The sequence below is a fragment of the Mastomys coucha genome, unplaced genomic scaffold (genome assembly GCF_008632895.1).
Source record: "Mastomys coucha isolate ucsf_1 unplaced genomic scaffold, UCSF_Mcou_1 pScaffold7, whole genome shotgun sequence".
Classification (NCBI taxonomy): domain Eukaryota; kingdom Metazoa; phylum Chordata; class Mammalia; order Rodentia; family Muridae; genus Mastomys; species Mastomys coucha.
Genome location: NW_022196913.1, coordinates 51,259,690 through 51,277,189, shown reverse-complemented (window position 1 = coordinate 51,277,189; position 17,500 = coordinate 51,259,690). Strand labels below are relative to the sequence as shown.

General features: G+C 43.8%; 1 protein-coding gene across 2 annotated transcripts in view; it reads right to left on the bottom strand.

Annotated features, from left to right (window-relative positions):
- Cap2 (cyclase associated actin cytoskeleton regulatory protein 2) overlaps positions 1 to 17,500 on the bottom strand; it is a 154,328-nt gene that overhangs the window by 115,460 nt on the left and 21,368 nt on the right. For both annotated transcript variants that reach the window (XM_031358436.1, XM_031358438.1), the window contains exons 2-3: positions 10,815 to 10,936; positions 5,518 to 5,618 (exon numbers count right to left, since the gene is read on the bottom strand). In XM_031358436.1, coding sequence (XP_031214296.1) covers positions 5,518 to 5,618; positions 10,815 to 10,935 — 222 coding nt within the window. In that variant the 5' untranslated portion in view covers position 10,936. The remainder of the gene's footprint in view (positions 1 to 5,517; positions 5,619 to 10,814; positions 10,937 to 17,500) is intronic.

Below are 17,500 nucleotides of genomic sequence, written 5' to 3'. Positions count from 1 at the left end.
TGCCAAGAGTATTTGTTACTTTTTTCCCTGCTGCAAAAACTTTTGCCAAGAAGGACTTCAGGAAGGAGGGGCTGGTTTCATCTCATGGTTTCAGAGGATGCGGCCTTGTTTCTGTGAGGTGGCTGCTCACATGGTGTCTACAGTCAGGTTGGCGCTCGGCTAACCCTTTTCAAATTCAGTCTAGAGCTTCAGTCTCTGGGATGGTGCTGCTCACACTGGGAGGGGGGGGGGAGGTTTTCACTCCCCAAGCAAACTTTTCTCTAAACTCCCTCAGAGATAGTGCAAAATACGCGTCTTTATGGTAATTCTACATCCAGTCGATGTGACAATGAGAACTAGCCACCACACTACTAAAGGCTAACAACTCAACCGAACGTAAGCTGCATGGCAAAGCCTATGACCGGAGGCCAAGTATGTCCTCAGAAGAATTAAAAAGTCTCTCTCCATATTCTTGGGGAGAAATGATAATGGGCAAGTATGTGAGTGTGCCTGAATTCTGCACCTCGAGAGCCAGCAGCATGGGAATGACTGGGCTAGACTAGATTGTGTGACAGACACGATGTGAGGGTCCTGGGGGGAACCCTGAGGTCTCTCTCCATTTCCTTCAGTCATCATGGCTTTGAGGTGATGCATAAAAGCCATGAGGTAGGAGGACTTCTGCCCCTCCTCCGCCCTGGGCCCTCCCTGTAGTCTCCCACCTTGTTTCTCATGAGGAGAAAGGTTGTGGGAGCCACAGCTTTCCAAAATGTCAAAGCAGGCATCAGCTAAGGTGACAGTGGGTACTCAAAGGGGTTAAGATTCCCACCTGTGACACCCAGTCTCTGCTGTCCTTTAACTCACCCGTGTTACTTATTTTCACTAGGTTTCTGTTTTGTTTTTGTTGTTTAATTTTTGTTTTTTTGCTTTTGGTTGTTGTTGTTGTTGTTGTTGTTTTTTCAAGGCAAGGTTTCTCTGTGTAGCCCTGGCTGTCCTGGAACTCACTCTGTAGACCAGGCTGGCCTCAAACTCAGAAATTCACCTGCCTCTGCATCCTCAGTACTGGGATTAAAGGCATGGGTCACCACTGCCTGGCTTATTTTCACTAGGGTAGAGAGCCTTCTCTACAGAAAATAGACAGGGGGAAGAAGGGAAGGGAGGAAGAGAAAGAAAGAGGGACAGAGAGAGGGAGAGAGGGAAGAGAAAAAGGGACAAAGAGGAAGAGGGAGAAAGTGGGAGATAGGGAGAGAGGAAGAGGGGTAGAGAGGAAGAGAGAGAGGAAGTGAGGGAGAGGAAGAGAGAGGAGAGGAGGAGAGAGGAAGCAGAGAGAGAGATAGGTAGGGGCAGGAGGAAAAAGAAAAGGAGGGAGGGATAAGAAAAGAAACTCAGAGAGAGGAGAAAGAAGGACAGAAAAGAGGGAGGGAAAAGGAGAAATAACAGTAAAAAGGGATGGATGGAGGAGGGCAAAGGAAGAGGGAGAGAGAAAGGAAAACAGACAGACAAGGGTAGGAGGGATAGAAGAAGATATGACTGGAGTGATACTGAAATATTTTCTTATCTGAAAGTTAGGGCTATCATTAGCAACAGTAGTGACAGAGAGGCTGGGTTTACAGATTGTGGGAGCCCCAGGGTCAGAATTCCTTACCAGATCACATTTTTGATATTTGCCATTTGGACAAACTGATTTATGACTCTGTGTGTAGTAACCTTACTAAAGGTAAGTGCCTCAATTAATTACAAAAACAGGCAGGAAAACTGGGAACACTGGAAGTTAAGTGGGAAGCCAACCTGGCTGAAGGAGAGGGTGAGGGTGAAGGAGGCCACTTCTGTCGCTATTGCCATGCTCAGCATGGCTTGAAATGAGCCAACCATTGTAGAGGTGAACTAAGGCAGGGACTCTCAGTGTGTGGTGTAGTCATGAGAGACATTAAAAGTGAAGCCTTGTGGGTATGTACCTGTAATCCCAGCACTTGAGAAGTGGAGGTGGGATGGACAGATGTTCAAGGTCAGGATCAACCACAAAGCAAATCTGAGGCCAACCTGGGCTACGTGACACTGTCTCAAAGCACCACCCCTAACAACCAACAAGTGAGGGTGTCTATTAATTACCTAAGAATGCCTACCTGTTATGAGGTCAGGGAAGACAAAGACAGCTCAGTATGTGTCCACATCATATGTATGCCTAGTTCTAATTTTACTGTCTTTTTGTTTAAATTGTGATTCTCTTGTGAAACAATTAATAGGAGCTCTTTCTTTTAAATCCACTTTAATCAAGAAAAGGAAATGAACATTCCCTATCCCAAGAAATGTTCAGGAAGGATTCAGGATTTCCAGCTGCCACTGGCAGCTGCTTTGGGACTGTCAAGTCACTCAGCAACTGGTCTGTGACTAGCTCCATAAAATGGGGATAATGACATCATTGATTTGGGGGTTTGTTTGCTTCATGAGACAAAGTCTCAAGAAGCCCAGGCTGGACACAAGCACCCACCTCTGGCCCCTGTGTAGAGCCTCAGGCCTCTACCTCCAAAGTGCTGGGAACTGACTGTAGGCACGTGTGACCACATTAGGTTTTTATGGTGCTGGGCAGAAAATCAAGTCTATGTGCTTGCAAGGCAAACACTCTACCAACTGAGCTATGCCTCTAGCTTTTCATTAAGAAAAACAACACGACACAATACAACACGCATCACATCAGTCCACTGTTAATGGGCATGGTGGCTTCCAAGACCTTGTTGATGATATATGGACTCCGTTTATAGAGAGCCCTTTCCTGTCAGGGCAACTGCCATGTTTACCATAAAGATCTATTGTAAAATTACCTATTGTTTATTCTTCTAAAGGAGGCACAAGCTGCACCATTGTTCTTGGGTTGGAGAGAAATTTAAATAAGCCCTCTGGTTTCTGTTGCCTACAAGGAGGTTTAGCCGGATCTAATCTTTTCTAAACCTGTTCTGTTCTTGGGCTCAGCAGAACGTCCTAATTGTCAACATTAATCCCCTCCCCCCTTTTGTGGTCTACTCTGTCAATAGACTATTGAGTGTTCGGTAAATTACAGCCTGCCCAGCAGCCAGCGCAAGGGCACAGAAGTTAAATCATGGCCTGCCTGTGCCTACTCATTCTTAATATCTGTGAAATAGCTGTTAAGCTGGGGGTGGGGAGTGAACACGATGCATGTGGTATATCCGTCTTAGATTTCCGTACTGTACAATCAGGTATGCGGGGGTTTCTTTTTCTAGGCAACAGGTGTGTTCTTGGAACAAAGTTCGACACCCTTCCCTCACCCCCCTTTTTTGGCTTGCAACAGAGGTGGCAGCTGCAGGCTTAACTCCAGTGACACAGGGCTCTGGGAGGACACAGTCCTAAACTGCTTGTTCACTTTATTAAAGCGACAGGCAGATGGGCTCTGGCCGCCTGCGCTTTTCTTTGTGTTACAGAGTCAGGGCCTGCATTTTCAGATGGCGCCTCTCTCTTTTATTGCTCTCTGTTTCTCTCTTTCCCTATATTTTGTCTTCCCCCCTCCTTTCTTTTCTCTCTCTCTTGCTTTCTCCCTTCCTCTCTTTCTTTCTTTCTCTCTGGAGTCCCATCTTCTCTCCAGACCATCCACACCCCCCCTCTTTTGTTCTGTTTCAAGTTTTCCTTCTGTTAACATAAACACGACACATGTAAAGCATTTCATATTCATTATTGAGATCATATTTTCATTAGAGTTGCGATGCTTATGAGCTGATGAAAAGCATTCCATTTAAATCCAAATACACCGACACCTCTCTTTATTCTAAAAGGAATGTAAAGGCACTCCTTACTATGTGAATTGAAGGCTCACTCTGCACAAGAGTGGACATTTTTGAAAAAACCTTAAGCTCCGTACTTATTTCTAAGCCTCTCTGTTCTCTGGTAAGAGCTTCTATCTAGGGTTTTGTGAGATGTTAGTAGCCAGAGTTCTGATGTACTGTCCTACCCCAGAAACATACTGTCAACATCAACTGAAGGTCACAGATCTTGAATCACTGTGAGAGCATCATGCAAGAACTTCTTCTTTACATTGGGGTGCCACTCCTTTATGTATTTAGCTTTCAGATAGATTGTGTATGGTAAATATGAGAAATTCAACACTACTTTGCTATATGTGAACTTTCAGAGGGATAAAGACAACCAGAGCTAAAAGGGTCAGTGAGTATTTCAAGAGAAGTATTTAATAACATAGGAAGACATCCTTGGCAGACAAGTACACTGTGATCGGTTGACCACTTATTTAATTACAGTCTCGGATCCACTGGGCTGGAGAGTCACCAGACTCTTCGCAAGACCACTGCTGGGTGTTGTATATGCTATCAACAGAGATGGAGCAAAGATGGAATCCTTTCCGATTATTTTTCCTAACCTCAAACAACTTTATTCAAGCATCAGATTTTCTGTAAACCTATGCTGAAACTGTCTTTTCCAGGATGTAAATAATGACTAACTGCCGGGATATAAATCTGTCTGTAGCTAGCAGACCAGAGTACACATCCTTAAAGATCTATTCCAATCCAGAAATTCCCAGATTCTATACTTTTTCCTTTCTCCCAGGTTGTAACAGAAAAGAAGTCATGAGAAGGTAAGACATAAGAAAATTTGCATCTCTCCCTTTCTCTCTGTGTGTGTGTGTGTATGTGTGGGTGTCTGTCTGTCTGTTTGTAGGTCTTGAAACAAGAATGGGGATCATGAGGGATGGAAGAGATATTAAGAATGTGAAGAGAGGGCAATGGAATATTTGTGACACAAAAGAAGAAAGTAGGGACAGTGGGAGGAAGGGAGCCAGCCAGAGAGAACAGGGGTCATGGAGGAGGACAGCAGGGAAGGGGGACAGAGTAGAACACAATCTAATGACGCAGAGGTATAGAAATGTCACTGAGAGCCAAGTACTTTTCATGATGATGTAAAAATACAGGAAGAAAGAGGGCTGTCGAGATTGCTCATCCTTTTGGTTCTCCTCCACTCCTAAACCGGGAACCCTAAGCCCCACCTATGGCTCTTCTGCCCAACTATTGGTTGTCGGCATCTTTATTCACCAATCAGAAATAACTTGGGGGCAAGATCACAAAGGGCCTAAGGGCAGACTCTCTCATTTCTGGGGCAACCAGGTCTTGAAGAGCCGGCATTAGCATTAGAATGCAAACAGCACCAGGCCAACGACCCTTTTAGAAAGATCTCTGCTCAAAAGTCAGCTCCTGAGAGATGGCTCTTATACCAACAGCCCTGACTCTAGAACTCTCCACATCATTGCTTATCTCCTTAGTTTTTGGTAATACCTGTGATTCCTCAGTTGGTTATATAGTTATGTATGTCTTTTATTTCCCAAAGATAAAGATAAAGGTAAAGTTCTGAGGCAGGGGTGGGGCAAAACTCTCTTGTCTTGCTCATCTCTGAATTCCTGGTACCTTATGATGCTTGAATCTGAAGATGCTTGAAGGACAGAAAATAAATGTGTAAATGAAGGGAGAAATAAACAGTATACATCATAATGCCATTGGGGTTGCTCAAGGGACAAGAAGTACTCACATGAGTCTCTACATCACCAGCAAGGACTCTGCTGTTCTTTAAGAACTCAGCCACCATACTGTTTATCAGTTTGTCAAAGGCTTCCACGGACGGTGCCACGCCTATGGAAGAGAATGGCTTGGTTATTCCCCAGTGGTTTTGTGGAAAGCTGGGGCTGGCTTGCCACAGGTCACATGGAGGCTGAATACCATCACTGTTACCTCTCACTTATCCAGTGCACCCCATATTTATTCCCTTTGCCCAGTCTCCTTCCTCCTCGGTAAGGACTTTGATCAACACCATTCATTCCATTCTCTCTACCCTGACAGTTCTCTTGCTTATCAGCTCAACTGGATTTAGAACTACCTAATGGACACACCTCTATGTATGTAGTTCACAGGGGCTTTGGGTTGAGTTTTAATAAACTGCAAGGATAAATTGCTCAATATTTGGGCAGGAAAGTCAGGGTTTTAGTAAGGGAGTTCCAGAGAGGTTTAACCTTGGAGGAGTGAGGGTGGCAGCGGCGGCAGCCGACCAGCGGGAGTTATGGGCTGAATAAGGAGACAGCAAGCTGAGTGGCAGTATTTATCTCTGCTTCCTGACTGTGGCTGCCATGGACCCACTGCCTCCTGCACCTGTCAGTAAGACTTCCTGGCTTAATGGCCCATGCGCCTCAAACTATGATGCCCCCCCCCTAAGTCCTTCCCTTTTCTTAAGTTGGTTTTTATCAGGCATTTTGTTACATCGCTGAGAAAAGTAACGAATGCATCCCAAGCCCAGAAGGAAGCAGGCACCTCACCACAGTACACATGAAGGACCAGAAGTACATACAGAGCAGACAACAGGCAGATCTCAAACAGAACTGACCCAGGCGCCTCAAAGTCACTGCCTCTTCCTCCATAGCTCCTCCAAGTACAACACCAACCTATAGAGCCCCTAGGAATTCAGGGGGCAGTGACCTCTGAGCAAGAAGGGCATCAGGGCAAACCCATTCTTCTTCCTCCTTACTTCCAAGGGAGAGGACTGAAAGAACGAGCATCATTATGGATCGATCTGTACAGAGCCTGACCAGCAGCCAATGTGCTGTGCAAACTGAGGGACAGCGGTCCAACTAGCATGCTCTGTTTCCTAATCTGCATTTTAATTTACTAACTAAAAACAAACAAACAACTACAAAAAGACCCAAAACCCAAAACCTTGGCTTTCCTCCCCTAATATTAAGAAATTTATCCTTGCAGTTTTCTTGTTGTTGTTTTGTTTTCTTTTTCTTTCTATCCACTTATTTATTTATTTATTTGTTTGTTTATTTGGCTTTTTGAGACAGGGTTTCACTGTATACCGTTGGCTGTCCTGGAACTCACTCTGTAGACCAGGCTGGCCTTGAACTCAGAAATCCGCCTGCCTCTGCCTCCCAAGTGCTAGGATTAAAGAAAGGCATGCACCATCACTGCCCAGCTTGCAGTTTTGTTTTTGTTTTTGTTTTTTTAAAAAAACTCACACCAAAGCCCTTTCTTTCCTCAAAGGCCTCATCCCTGCTCACAAAACTAAGAGAGAAGACTTCCTTCTCCTTTTATTCCAATTATCCATCTCCACAACCCCGAGGACACAGCCCCAAGAGGGGTCAGAGTGTGTTGGGGGCAGTGATTGACAGCTCCTCACACTTCAGGGCAAACGCCTCCGCAGCCTGTTGAAAGGAGTTATCGTATACCAGCTAGGACAGGGTTTCACCCTCTATGACATAACAGGGCACAAGCCCTGAGATTCTGTGTATGTCTATCTGGAAATGGACAGACCTGTTTGTCACTTGAGGGAGGGGTGAGAGGTTTCTGTTGAGCATTTAAAGTGAAAAAAGATCTCAGAAACATGATGGAAGCTGCTGCCTAGTGAAAGGCAAAAATGATGAAAGAGAATATTTGTCCAGTTCCCTTTCATCCAGGACTCTGTTCACACCTCCTCTGGGCAGCCTTTAATGATCTGCTCCTCCCCTAGACTGCATCCTTTGAGCGTCTCTTAATCAAAGCATCCTTGGCTCTGAATGGTAATGTAGGCAGAGCAAAGACGCTGGAGGACTTGGACTGTGTATAATTCATCTAAGGTCTCCTGCACCCAGGACCGTGTTCATCATGGGGCAGGGCTAAAATATTACTTTGGCTGTGGAGCTGAACTTGGCCAATTGTCAGGGAAGCAAGACAGAAAAACAAAACAAGACAAAAAATAAAAAACAAGCCCAAAACTTATAGAGAGGTTCTTGATCTCTGGAATGATACGGATATGTAATGGTCCATGTTCTTTCTCAAATTTTCCTTTAAAGTATAAAAGACATAGCTTTATTTAACATAGAACACAATGCAGTAATGTAGTATATATAGTATACATATAGTATATAGTACTATTACTATATATAGTAATAGTGTCCATATTTACGGGGAAAATGCAATTGATTAATTAGTAAGTATTTCACATACACCTCCTGCCTCAGTCCCCCAGTGCTGGGGTTATGGGTGAGTACTGCCACATCTGGCTAAAAAGCTGCTCTGGGATTTAGAATCTCCAAAGCTGACTAAGAAGAGGAAATGACATTTCTTCAGATTAAATAAAATGTTTTAAGAATGGGAGCCATTCTGGTGTCTCCCTAGTTATCCTATTTGTTAAAAACTCCACTTCAAGTAAAAGAAATTGCTGGCTAATTTTCCCGGGAGACTTTTGCTTTAGTGAATGATTGGAAAGAATTAGAAAACATATAGTACTATTTTATTTAGCTTCCCCCCCCAGGACATTTCTTTCTCTTTTGTATGTATATGTATATGTCATGTATGTGCACATGTGTGTACAGGTTTGCTCATATGTGGGTGCACATGCAGTGCAGTTGCATTTAGAGGTATGAGGTGTCTTCCATGGTCACTGTCTACCTTAGGTATTGAGGCAGGATCTCTTGCTGAACCCAAAGCTCAGAGATTCCCTGCCTCTGTATGGTGCTGGCATTACAGGCCTGGCTTCTAAATGAGTTCTGGAGAACCAAGCCCTGTCCCCCTGCTTGCATGGCAAACTCTTTACCCGCCGAGCCATCTTTCCATCTCTCTCTCTCTCTCACTTTAAGAAAACATTTGGTTTTGTCTACTACCTTTTTGAATGTGTGAGGTTAAAATTATTGGCTTTTCCTCTTTGTTTAGATACCTATTATCTCCTGGAATTTTTATTTATTTTTTAAATGTATTTACAGGCTTCATATTGCTGGACAGAGACCTTAAGGAAATGTCTGCAGCCACTTACTGTTCAGCACATAATGAGACAAAGTTGCTGGAGACAGTGGAAAGACATTGCCATAGAAATGAGGTTTATAGGGTCCAGACACCAATGGAAGAGCTTAAGAAGGAACCACCATGGGTGCAGCTTAGATTGTCAGTAGGAGGGACTCTGGCCCATCCCAGGTTCTCTCTCAGTAATCTCTCCTTCCAGTCTATTCAGGCCACTTTTGTTTTTAGCTCAGAGGGAAGAGAGAGCCAGTACATTTTGAGTTCACACAGTATTTTCTGTTCTGTGGTGTGTAATAGGACACACAGGTCTCCAGACACCCAAGGTTCTAGAAGCAGCAATGCATGTCTCTCCTGGGGAAAGAGGTGTTTATGTGTCCTCTCGCCCAAGGCTTTTCCCGGCTCCCCGAAGTCTGGCAGCATTCAAGACAGGTCAGAGGAGCTGTGCGTGTGCACACAGGCCAGGAATAGAGCTGCGTATTCCATACAGATCACCGCGTTCAATTTTAATTTCAGATGAGCAACAAATAGATTTTTTAAAGCAGTTATGCACTGTGCACTACAGCTCATGCAATAGTTGGGAAGTTTGGAATTTTCACTTTGGAAGTTCTATTGTAGATAGCTTAAAATAGCTTAGAGTTTGCCATATGGATTATCCGCTATTTACTGTTGGCTTTTTATTTGTGTTTTCTTTTCTTTTCTGTTGGAGTTTTTTGTTTGCTTGTTTGTTTATTTTGTTTTGTTTTATCTTGGCAGAGTCTCGTGTAACCCAGGCTGACCTCAAATTAGATATTGTGGTTGTTTGAATAGGTATGACCCCCATAGATTTGTGTGTTTGAATGCTTGGCCATAGGAAGTGACACTTTTAGGAGGTGTGGCCTTGTTGGAGGAAGTGTGTCACTGTGTAGCAGGGCTTTGAGGACTCCTATGCTCAGGCTCCCCAGGGTGGAATCTGGTCTCCTGGCTGCCTTCAGATCAAGAAATAGAACTCTTGGCTCCTCCGGCACCATGCCTGCCTAGACACTTTGATATTCCTTGCTTCCTGCCATGATGATAATGGTCATGGTGTCTCTTTACACATACCCCCCCCAAGACCCCCAAAATGAACAAACAAACAAACAAACAAACAATCCAAACTAAGATAGATCTGTAGTTGAAGCTGGCCTTGAACTCCTGATAGCTGTGTCTACCTCCTAAGCATGAAGGTGTGCACCAGCACGCTTGGCTTAAAGGAAATCCTTAAATTTTTATTTTTGATCCTACAATTTTTGAAAAAAAATCTTCTTAAAACTGTGTGCATAATGTGTGTGTAAGATACCTATGCAACAGTATACATATGGCAATCTGAGGGCGACTCTGGGGAGTCGGTTCTCTCTTTCCACATGCATGTGGGTTCTAGGGATCACACTCAGGTCGCCAGGTTTGTGTGGCAAGTGAGTCATCTCTCCAACCCAAAAGTTCTTTTCAAAAAAGCGCTCTGGGTTCCATCTTCAGCACTTGTCCGCACTCAGAGAGGTCTATTAGTTAGGGATTCTCAGAGATCAGATTACATGCTCTGGTCAAGGTCTTGCTCCATCATTGGCTTAACCTGAGACAAGCTTTAGTCAAAGTTGCAGTGGCCAAATGCAGTGACTCGTCCTTAGAGTGAAAACCTACGGTACCTAATCCCTTTCAGTGCCTTTTAATCGAGCACACTCATCGTATCTTTGATAATTCCTTCAATGATACAGTTACACATTAAAACAAAACAACGCCTCTTTGGGTGTGCACTGCATTCTTCAGAGGCACAGATGTTGATCGTTTTTCTGGACTATGGCTTGCAGCTTCTAAAGTCTGCTTCTGAAGCTGGTTCATAAAACCTGCATGTCTTTGTGGGAGAAGGAAAACGTATCCTTCACGTTCTTCCCCAAGGACTGCTTGCCTCTGGTTAAGGTTATGATCACACCCAATGGAAGGAGAAGGGCTTTGGAGGAAGTGGGAGGCAGATTTTAGAAAACTTTAGAGTGTTGCAGGCGAGGTTAAGTGAACCACACAAAGACCAGTAATGACATCGAGAGGTGGCCCTACCTCCATTGACACCATTAACTTCCCCGCAGCCTCCAGGAGGTCCATGTAACCCTGCAGACAGCTGCTCCAGCCGGCTGACCGCACATTCCAGTCTCTCCATCAGTTCTGCCATGTCTGCCATTCTACAAAGAAACAGACACAGAGATTAGGTGAGCCTCCCTGAGGGGCAGCAAGCTGACGTCATCCCACTGAACGGTAGGAAAGAAGGTAAATATGACTGAAGAACAGATTCCATCACCTCCCTCCATGGAAATGCTTGAGACGGAAGATTCTCAGTTCAAAATTTGGTTTTTGTTTTCATTGGTTTGTTGAGTAAAGATCTCTCTATGTAGCCTTTCTGTTCTGGAACTCACTATGTAGAGCAAGCAGACCTCAAACTCACAGAGATCCACCTGCCTCTGCATCCTCAGTTCTAGGATTAAAGGCATGTGCCTTTATCATACCATGCCTGGAATGCCTTTTTAAAAATATAGTATAAAACCTTAGATGCAAACATAACCTAGCTTTCCATTATTCCCAGCTTTGGGGAATAATTCCTATTATTCCAGTGTTGCTGCCTGATGTCAATTTTGTATAGCACTTACCTAAAAGCCACAAACACATAACCCCAAATCAATATCACAAATGCTTATGAGGCTAAGTGGTGAGAACCCATTTTTAACTAGATCCAGTCACTGTATTAAAGCATGATTACCCAGGGAAACTCTAAACCCACTGATAATCTTTGTTCACCTAATTGTATGGAATTGTGAGTTTCTAGAATTGTCTATTATTCAGCAGTCAGTGAGATACCATCACCTCTGGGTATTATTTATTATCAATTTGCTTCAGTGTTTCTGTTGTGAAATTATCTTAAGTTATAATGTTCTGAATTGCAGAGGTTTTAATTTAAAATATTAAAGGTGGTTATTTTCCTTGTGGAGGCTGCAGATTACTTTTAGGCACATGTTAATATTGGCTGGGCTGGTGTTTGGAGACTCGGTCTTAAGTTATCCATTACTCAGGCTAGAATAGAGATAGAAGCTGATCAAGGCACTAGGGATGAAGGAGGGATCACACACACCCCCATCATTTTCTGTTTCCAAACACATATTTAACCAAGTGTGTAGGTCCCATGACTAGTCCTCTGTGAACTGAACCCAGTTAACTTACTTATGACTGCCTTTGGTGGAAATCAGTCTGCTACCCAAAGAGAATAAAACATGCCGGCTCTAGCCAAGGTCTACGGTTTCTTCCACTCTTAGGAACTTTCCTAAGCATCATTCTGAGCAAAGGAGGGGCGGCATGCTTCTGAGCCATGGACACAGCTGCCCTGGAGTATGAGTGAGCTGTATCACCCTGGCATATGTGAACATTTCAGGTTTTCCCCGGAAGCCAGGAGAACGTGTGTCTCTGCATTTGTCAGCTTAAGTACAATTATCAGGTCACCAAGGCTTCCAAACGCAATGTTAACCACATGTAACCACATGCTTGGTGTTTGCACTTCAGCATCCAAATATCAGTAGTCAGAGATGGCCACGGAACTCGTGGTCTATTTTGGAAACCCATCGCTCTGGAAGCTGCCGGGGGCAGCTCTCTCAAAATATGGAACAGTACTCTCTGCACGGCAGAATCCAGCATCTAATCCCAAGGGGCTGCAAAATTAGAAGCTACTCAGCTATTCTTTTCCTCTTCACGTCAGAGCTTCTGATTCCATTGCAGTTGAAGGGGGTGGAGGGAGGAGAGGAAGAAGGGATTTAATTGAATCCTTTGCATAATCTTCTTGCGGGGGAATCGGGTATTTCTTAGGTGGGCGAGGGCTGTTTGAAGAATGATGAAAGACCCTCCGATCTTTTAATAGCTGCCCATCTTTCAGTTATCTCAGTTCCCTGTTAGCTTGTCAAACATTACCACCATGAACCTAGTCTCTGATAGCAGGGCTATGCATCTGCTTTGTTAGCCAGCTTCCCAAACCACCTCTGGCTCTCCTCCATCAGGACAAGCTGTTTTGGGAGAGCCTGTTAAATTTCACACTTGGGACTGCCTTCCTAGCACGCAGGCTTAATCAGACTCCTCAACTGGTTCCAATCTCAAGCTATCTAATAGTGAGTGTCACGCACATTGAAAGACAGCAGAGCTCAGCCTATCAGTCCGCAGGGCGAGGCAGATTGCTGTGGAATGTGGTCTAAAAGCCACTCAGATGCCACTTCATGTAAAATCAGCAAGTCTTGTCACAGCCTCTAATGAGACCAAAACAGGTCATGAGAGGAGGCTGGAAGGATACCTCTAGGTTTAAAAATGTAAGTGCACTCTGTAAGAGATATTTAACAGCAAACAAAAGAAAAGAGACACCGGGATCCACATTAGTTTGTCCAGGTTGACTGATGGGGCCTGGGGTAGCCATGTATTCTACTCAAACTTTCTCAGTCTCTGCATTTGACCTCAGCTGCTGTGCAGACTTCCAAGACAAAGCACTGCCAGAGATTCTCCACATTCCAGCCCATTTGCCTTGGCATTTCAGAATGCATTTAGCCAACCTTTGAAAGGAGCTGGGAATGAAGAAAGAGGCTGAGGGAAGGCATAGAGTTGCCATGGCAGATGAGCAGATGGGAATTCGAGGGTCTGTTGAAGAATGGGTCTGAGCAAGGGAGACAGACAGAAGAGTTTGGACAGACCAGTGGAACAGGGGGAGGCGGCAAGTTAGCTAGGTGACAGATAGTCTAAGAATCAGAGGTGGAACAGGAGGCCAGATTTACAACTGAAGACCCAAGAGTCTGAGTCAGATGGTGTAGCTCAAATGTGGCTCTCCAAAATTCTAGCTGCCCTGTCCGTGTAGAAAGGACCCTATAGGTGAATCTCTACTGCCTATAGCACATCAGACCAGAGGAAAACGTGATCACATGCTGACATTTTACATTTTTAAGGTTTTAAAAATTAAATTAATTACTATTTATGGATGTTTTGCCTGCATGTATGTCTATATACTGTGTGCATGCCTGATGCCCATAGAGGCCAGACGAGGTCATTGGATCCCCTGGGACTGGAGTTACCACGGGAGTGCTGAGACTTGAACTCAAGCCCTCTGGAAGAGCAGCCAGTGCTCTTAACCACTGAGCTGACTTTCCATTCTCTTCAAGATTTGTTTGAAGAAACTGTGTCTGAGGGTAATTTATTTCTCAAAACCAAAACAAACAAACAAAATGGAACCTCAATAGGTAGGCCTGCTTGGCCTGGGATTCATGTAGACCAGGCTGGTCTTCACCTAGCTTTGTAGCCAAGGCTAGCTTTGATTAGCTGATGCTCCACCTCCTAAAGTTATTACAAACACACACCACTTTGCCCATACTTGAGACTGATCTTAATTCCTTGTGTATGAAGTTTTGAAGACTATTGAGTATCTATTATAACAGGAAACCCATCTTAATGTGCTATTTATTACTTTTCTTATTTAAAATTCCCCCTTTGCTTATTTTTTTTAACCATCCCATATACTTTTATCTTTTAGACAACATAGCACAGTTACAGGACACAGTATGGGAACTCAGTATTATGTCATGACTGAGTCAGGATGGTTAGCATTTCCATCCACTTACATACAGCAATGGTGTGTGTGTGAGTGTGTGTGTGTGTGTGTGTGTGTGTGTGTGTGTGTTTTCAAGCTCCCCTCTTGGTTCTTGGTGGTGGTAATGTGCAGTCACTGTACTGTATTACAGAACACGAACCCTTCCTGTTCCTCACTGATGTCGGGACCCATTATACCACCACTTGTTCTCCCTTCCTCCCTCTCTCTAGCTTTCTAGTCACTAACATTCAGCTCTCTCCTTCTTGGAGATCAGTATTTTTAGCTCCCACATGGGTCTGAGAACATGGGGTTTCGTCTTGGGGTGTCTGGATTATTTCACTTGATATCATTTCTTCCTATCCCATCCACTTGGGCACTGGCAATGGGACCTTATTCCTTTAACAGCTGAGTGATATTCCTTGAGAGCATGTCTGCTCCTTGCTTCCTTTACTCAGTCACCTGTAAATACGTGCCTTTGCTGATTCCATATCTCATTTCATTTTCCTTTTGCAAAGTTTAACTTTTGCCTTTATCAAGGTTGGAGGTACACAGAATTAAAAGGGTATCTCGTGATGTCTACACTGCATACTGTTTCTACCATGTTAAACCTACCTATGTCTTCAAATACTCATTCTGTCATGACAGAAACACTATTTTTCTTCCACCTTTCTGCAAAACTTAGTATGCAGTTCTTACAAAACCACAATAGCTCCCTGTTTATATCTTCTTATTTGGAGAGATGATCACTTTCAATCACTCCGGCCATTTCTTATGGACAGTTATCTCTTCTTCTCCAAGTACTATGATTTCATTCAAGTCTTGTCTGGTTTTCTTCCACCTTAAGGCATTATTCACTGAGTGTTCCACCAGGGCACATCTGTATGTTAAATTTACCTATCTCTTTACTTGAGACATGGTCTCATTATATAACCCAGGCTTGCCTAACACTCACAAGTCCAAGATGGCTTCAGATCCTCAGTCTTCCTATCTCTGCTTCCCTAGTACTGGGATTACAGGTGTGTATCAGCCTTGCTAGACTACACATGTCTTTGTATCTCATCTTTTTAGTGGCGTGCTGCCACAATTCACAGAGAGTCACATCTGACTCCGAAGGGCCACTCTGATTATCCGCTGGCTCATCTGGTTTCCTAACACTATTGTTAACAGCGTCTTGTTTCTTTTTTTCTTTTTATCTTTTCTCACTCTATCCTTTCCCTTCCTTTCCTTTTTGTTTCTTTGTCTTTTGAGATAAGAGTCTTGTTATGTAGCCCAGGCTAGCCTTAAACTTTCAGTCCTCCTTCTTAGTCTCCTGAGAACTGAATTTATAGGTGTGTACCACCACACCTGGCCTAGCTCTTGGTTTTGTAGGAGTTTAAAAATGACCCATCCTCCTGCTCTTCTTCCAGCTGTGTGTCTCCACTTAGCAGAGCCCAGCACGATGGCTAGTCTCCATGTGTTTCTTCCAGGGTGGGTCCTTCTCTCATCCGAATAGCTGTTTGGTAGCCAGGATGTTCGTTTGTGACCTGGCATCTGGTGTCACCATCTTCTATGATGTTCCCTCCTATCTTCCTGTGCTGTATGGCATCTTTGCCTCTGAGTTTGTAAATAAAAAAAAACCTGGGGTTCAAATATTTCCGATAACCTGTGTGTGCTCTCCCATTGACTTTACTCCAACAATAAAGAGACCTAGAATAAAGACATATTCCCTGTAACCAGTATGTGCTCTCCCATAGACTGTATCGCAACAACAGAGACCCAGAATAAAGAAACATTTTCTTAGGAGAAAAGATCAGAACGCTGTTTTCTCTCACTAATCCATTTGAAAAGGCCATTCTCAAAGTACTGATACTTTGTTCCTAATATGGTTGGGTTCTATGTCCACAGTGCAGTCTATATGTAAAACACCTAAAGAGAATGCATTTTTGTGGTTTTTCCACTTCAAATTTTCATAAAAGGAGAGGTCTACACACTTGTGGGCATTTCACAAAGTTTGTGCTCATGTTCAGCTGGGAAAGCACAGAGGAATCTGGAGGTTGGAGTCACGGACCCCAGGGGTCCTCTGGCTCTTGGTAGCTGGAGGACTGTGGTGGTTAATCTTTACATGGATTCGATGGATTTGGAATCGTCTAGAAGATACAACTTTGCTGTGTCTGAGCGGTGAAGGCTCACTCTGATATGGCTGAGTCTTGAACTGAATAAAAAGGAAAGAGTACGCTGAGCATCAGAGGCCTTCTCTCCCTGCTTCCTGACCCCTCCATGTGGGAGCAAGCTGCCTCCCGCTCCTGCTGTCAAGCCTCCCCAACCATGGTGAACTGTCCTCACTCAAACTGGGAGTCAAAACAAGTCCTTTCTCATGCAAGCACTCTCTATTAGTTATTTTATAGCAGCAGTGAGGAAAGTAACTAAAAAAGGAGCTCTGGGGAATGTGCTTAATGTTGCTTTACTATGTCACTACCCATTTATAGGTGTGCTAGAAACACACAGACCCTGGAACACAGGCAGATGAACAGGCTAGCCAAGGTTAGTAAGACACTCCATATTTTAGGGAGTAAGAGTTACAATATGTGTTACAATATGTTACAAGAGTTACAATATGTGGGGTGTTAAGGGATCACTGAGAATGTACGGGGAGTAGAAGAGATGTTTTAAAAATGTTTTATTTTCTCCTGTCCCTTTACTTTTCTTCTAATATTTCTCCCACACAAATTCAAGCAAGGTCTGATCCTGCTTAGCTCTGAGTGCACAGAAGGTCAGGCATCCTCAGAATGGTATGGCTGTAGACTTCTCCAATATTTAAAAAAAAGTTTCAGACTTATTTCTTTTATTTTATATAGATAAGCCTTTGTCTGCATGTATGTATGTGCACTGTGTGCACCCAATGTCCATGTTAGTGAGAAGGCATTAACTTCCTGGAACTGGAGTTGCAGATGGCTGTGAACCATCATGTGGTGCTGGGAATTGAACTCAGGATGTCTGGAAGAGCAGTAACTACTCTAAACTGCTGAGCCATCTCTCTAGCCCCTTCTTTTAACATGTCTATCCAACATTTTCTCTATTGATGTGTATTGATTATCATAAAATGTAAGGCTAGCCATGTAATTAGATTTTAGATCATGTATTTTCCTCCTAAATGTTTTTTTTTTTT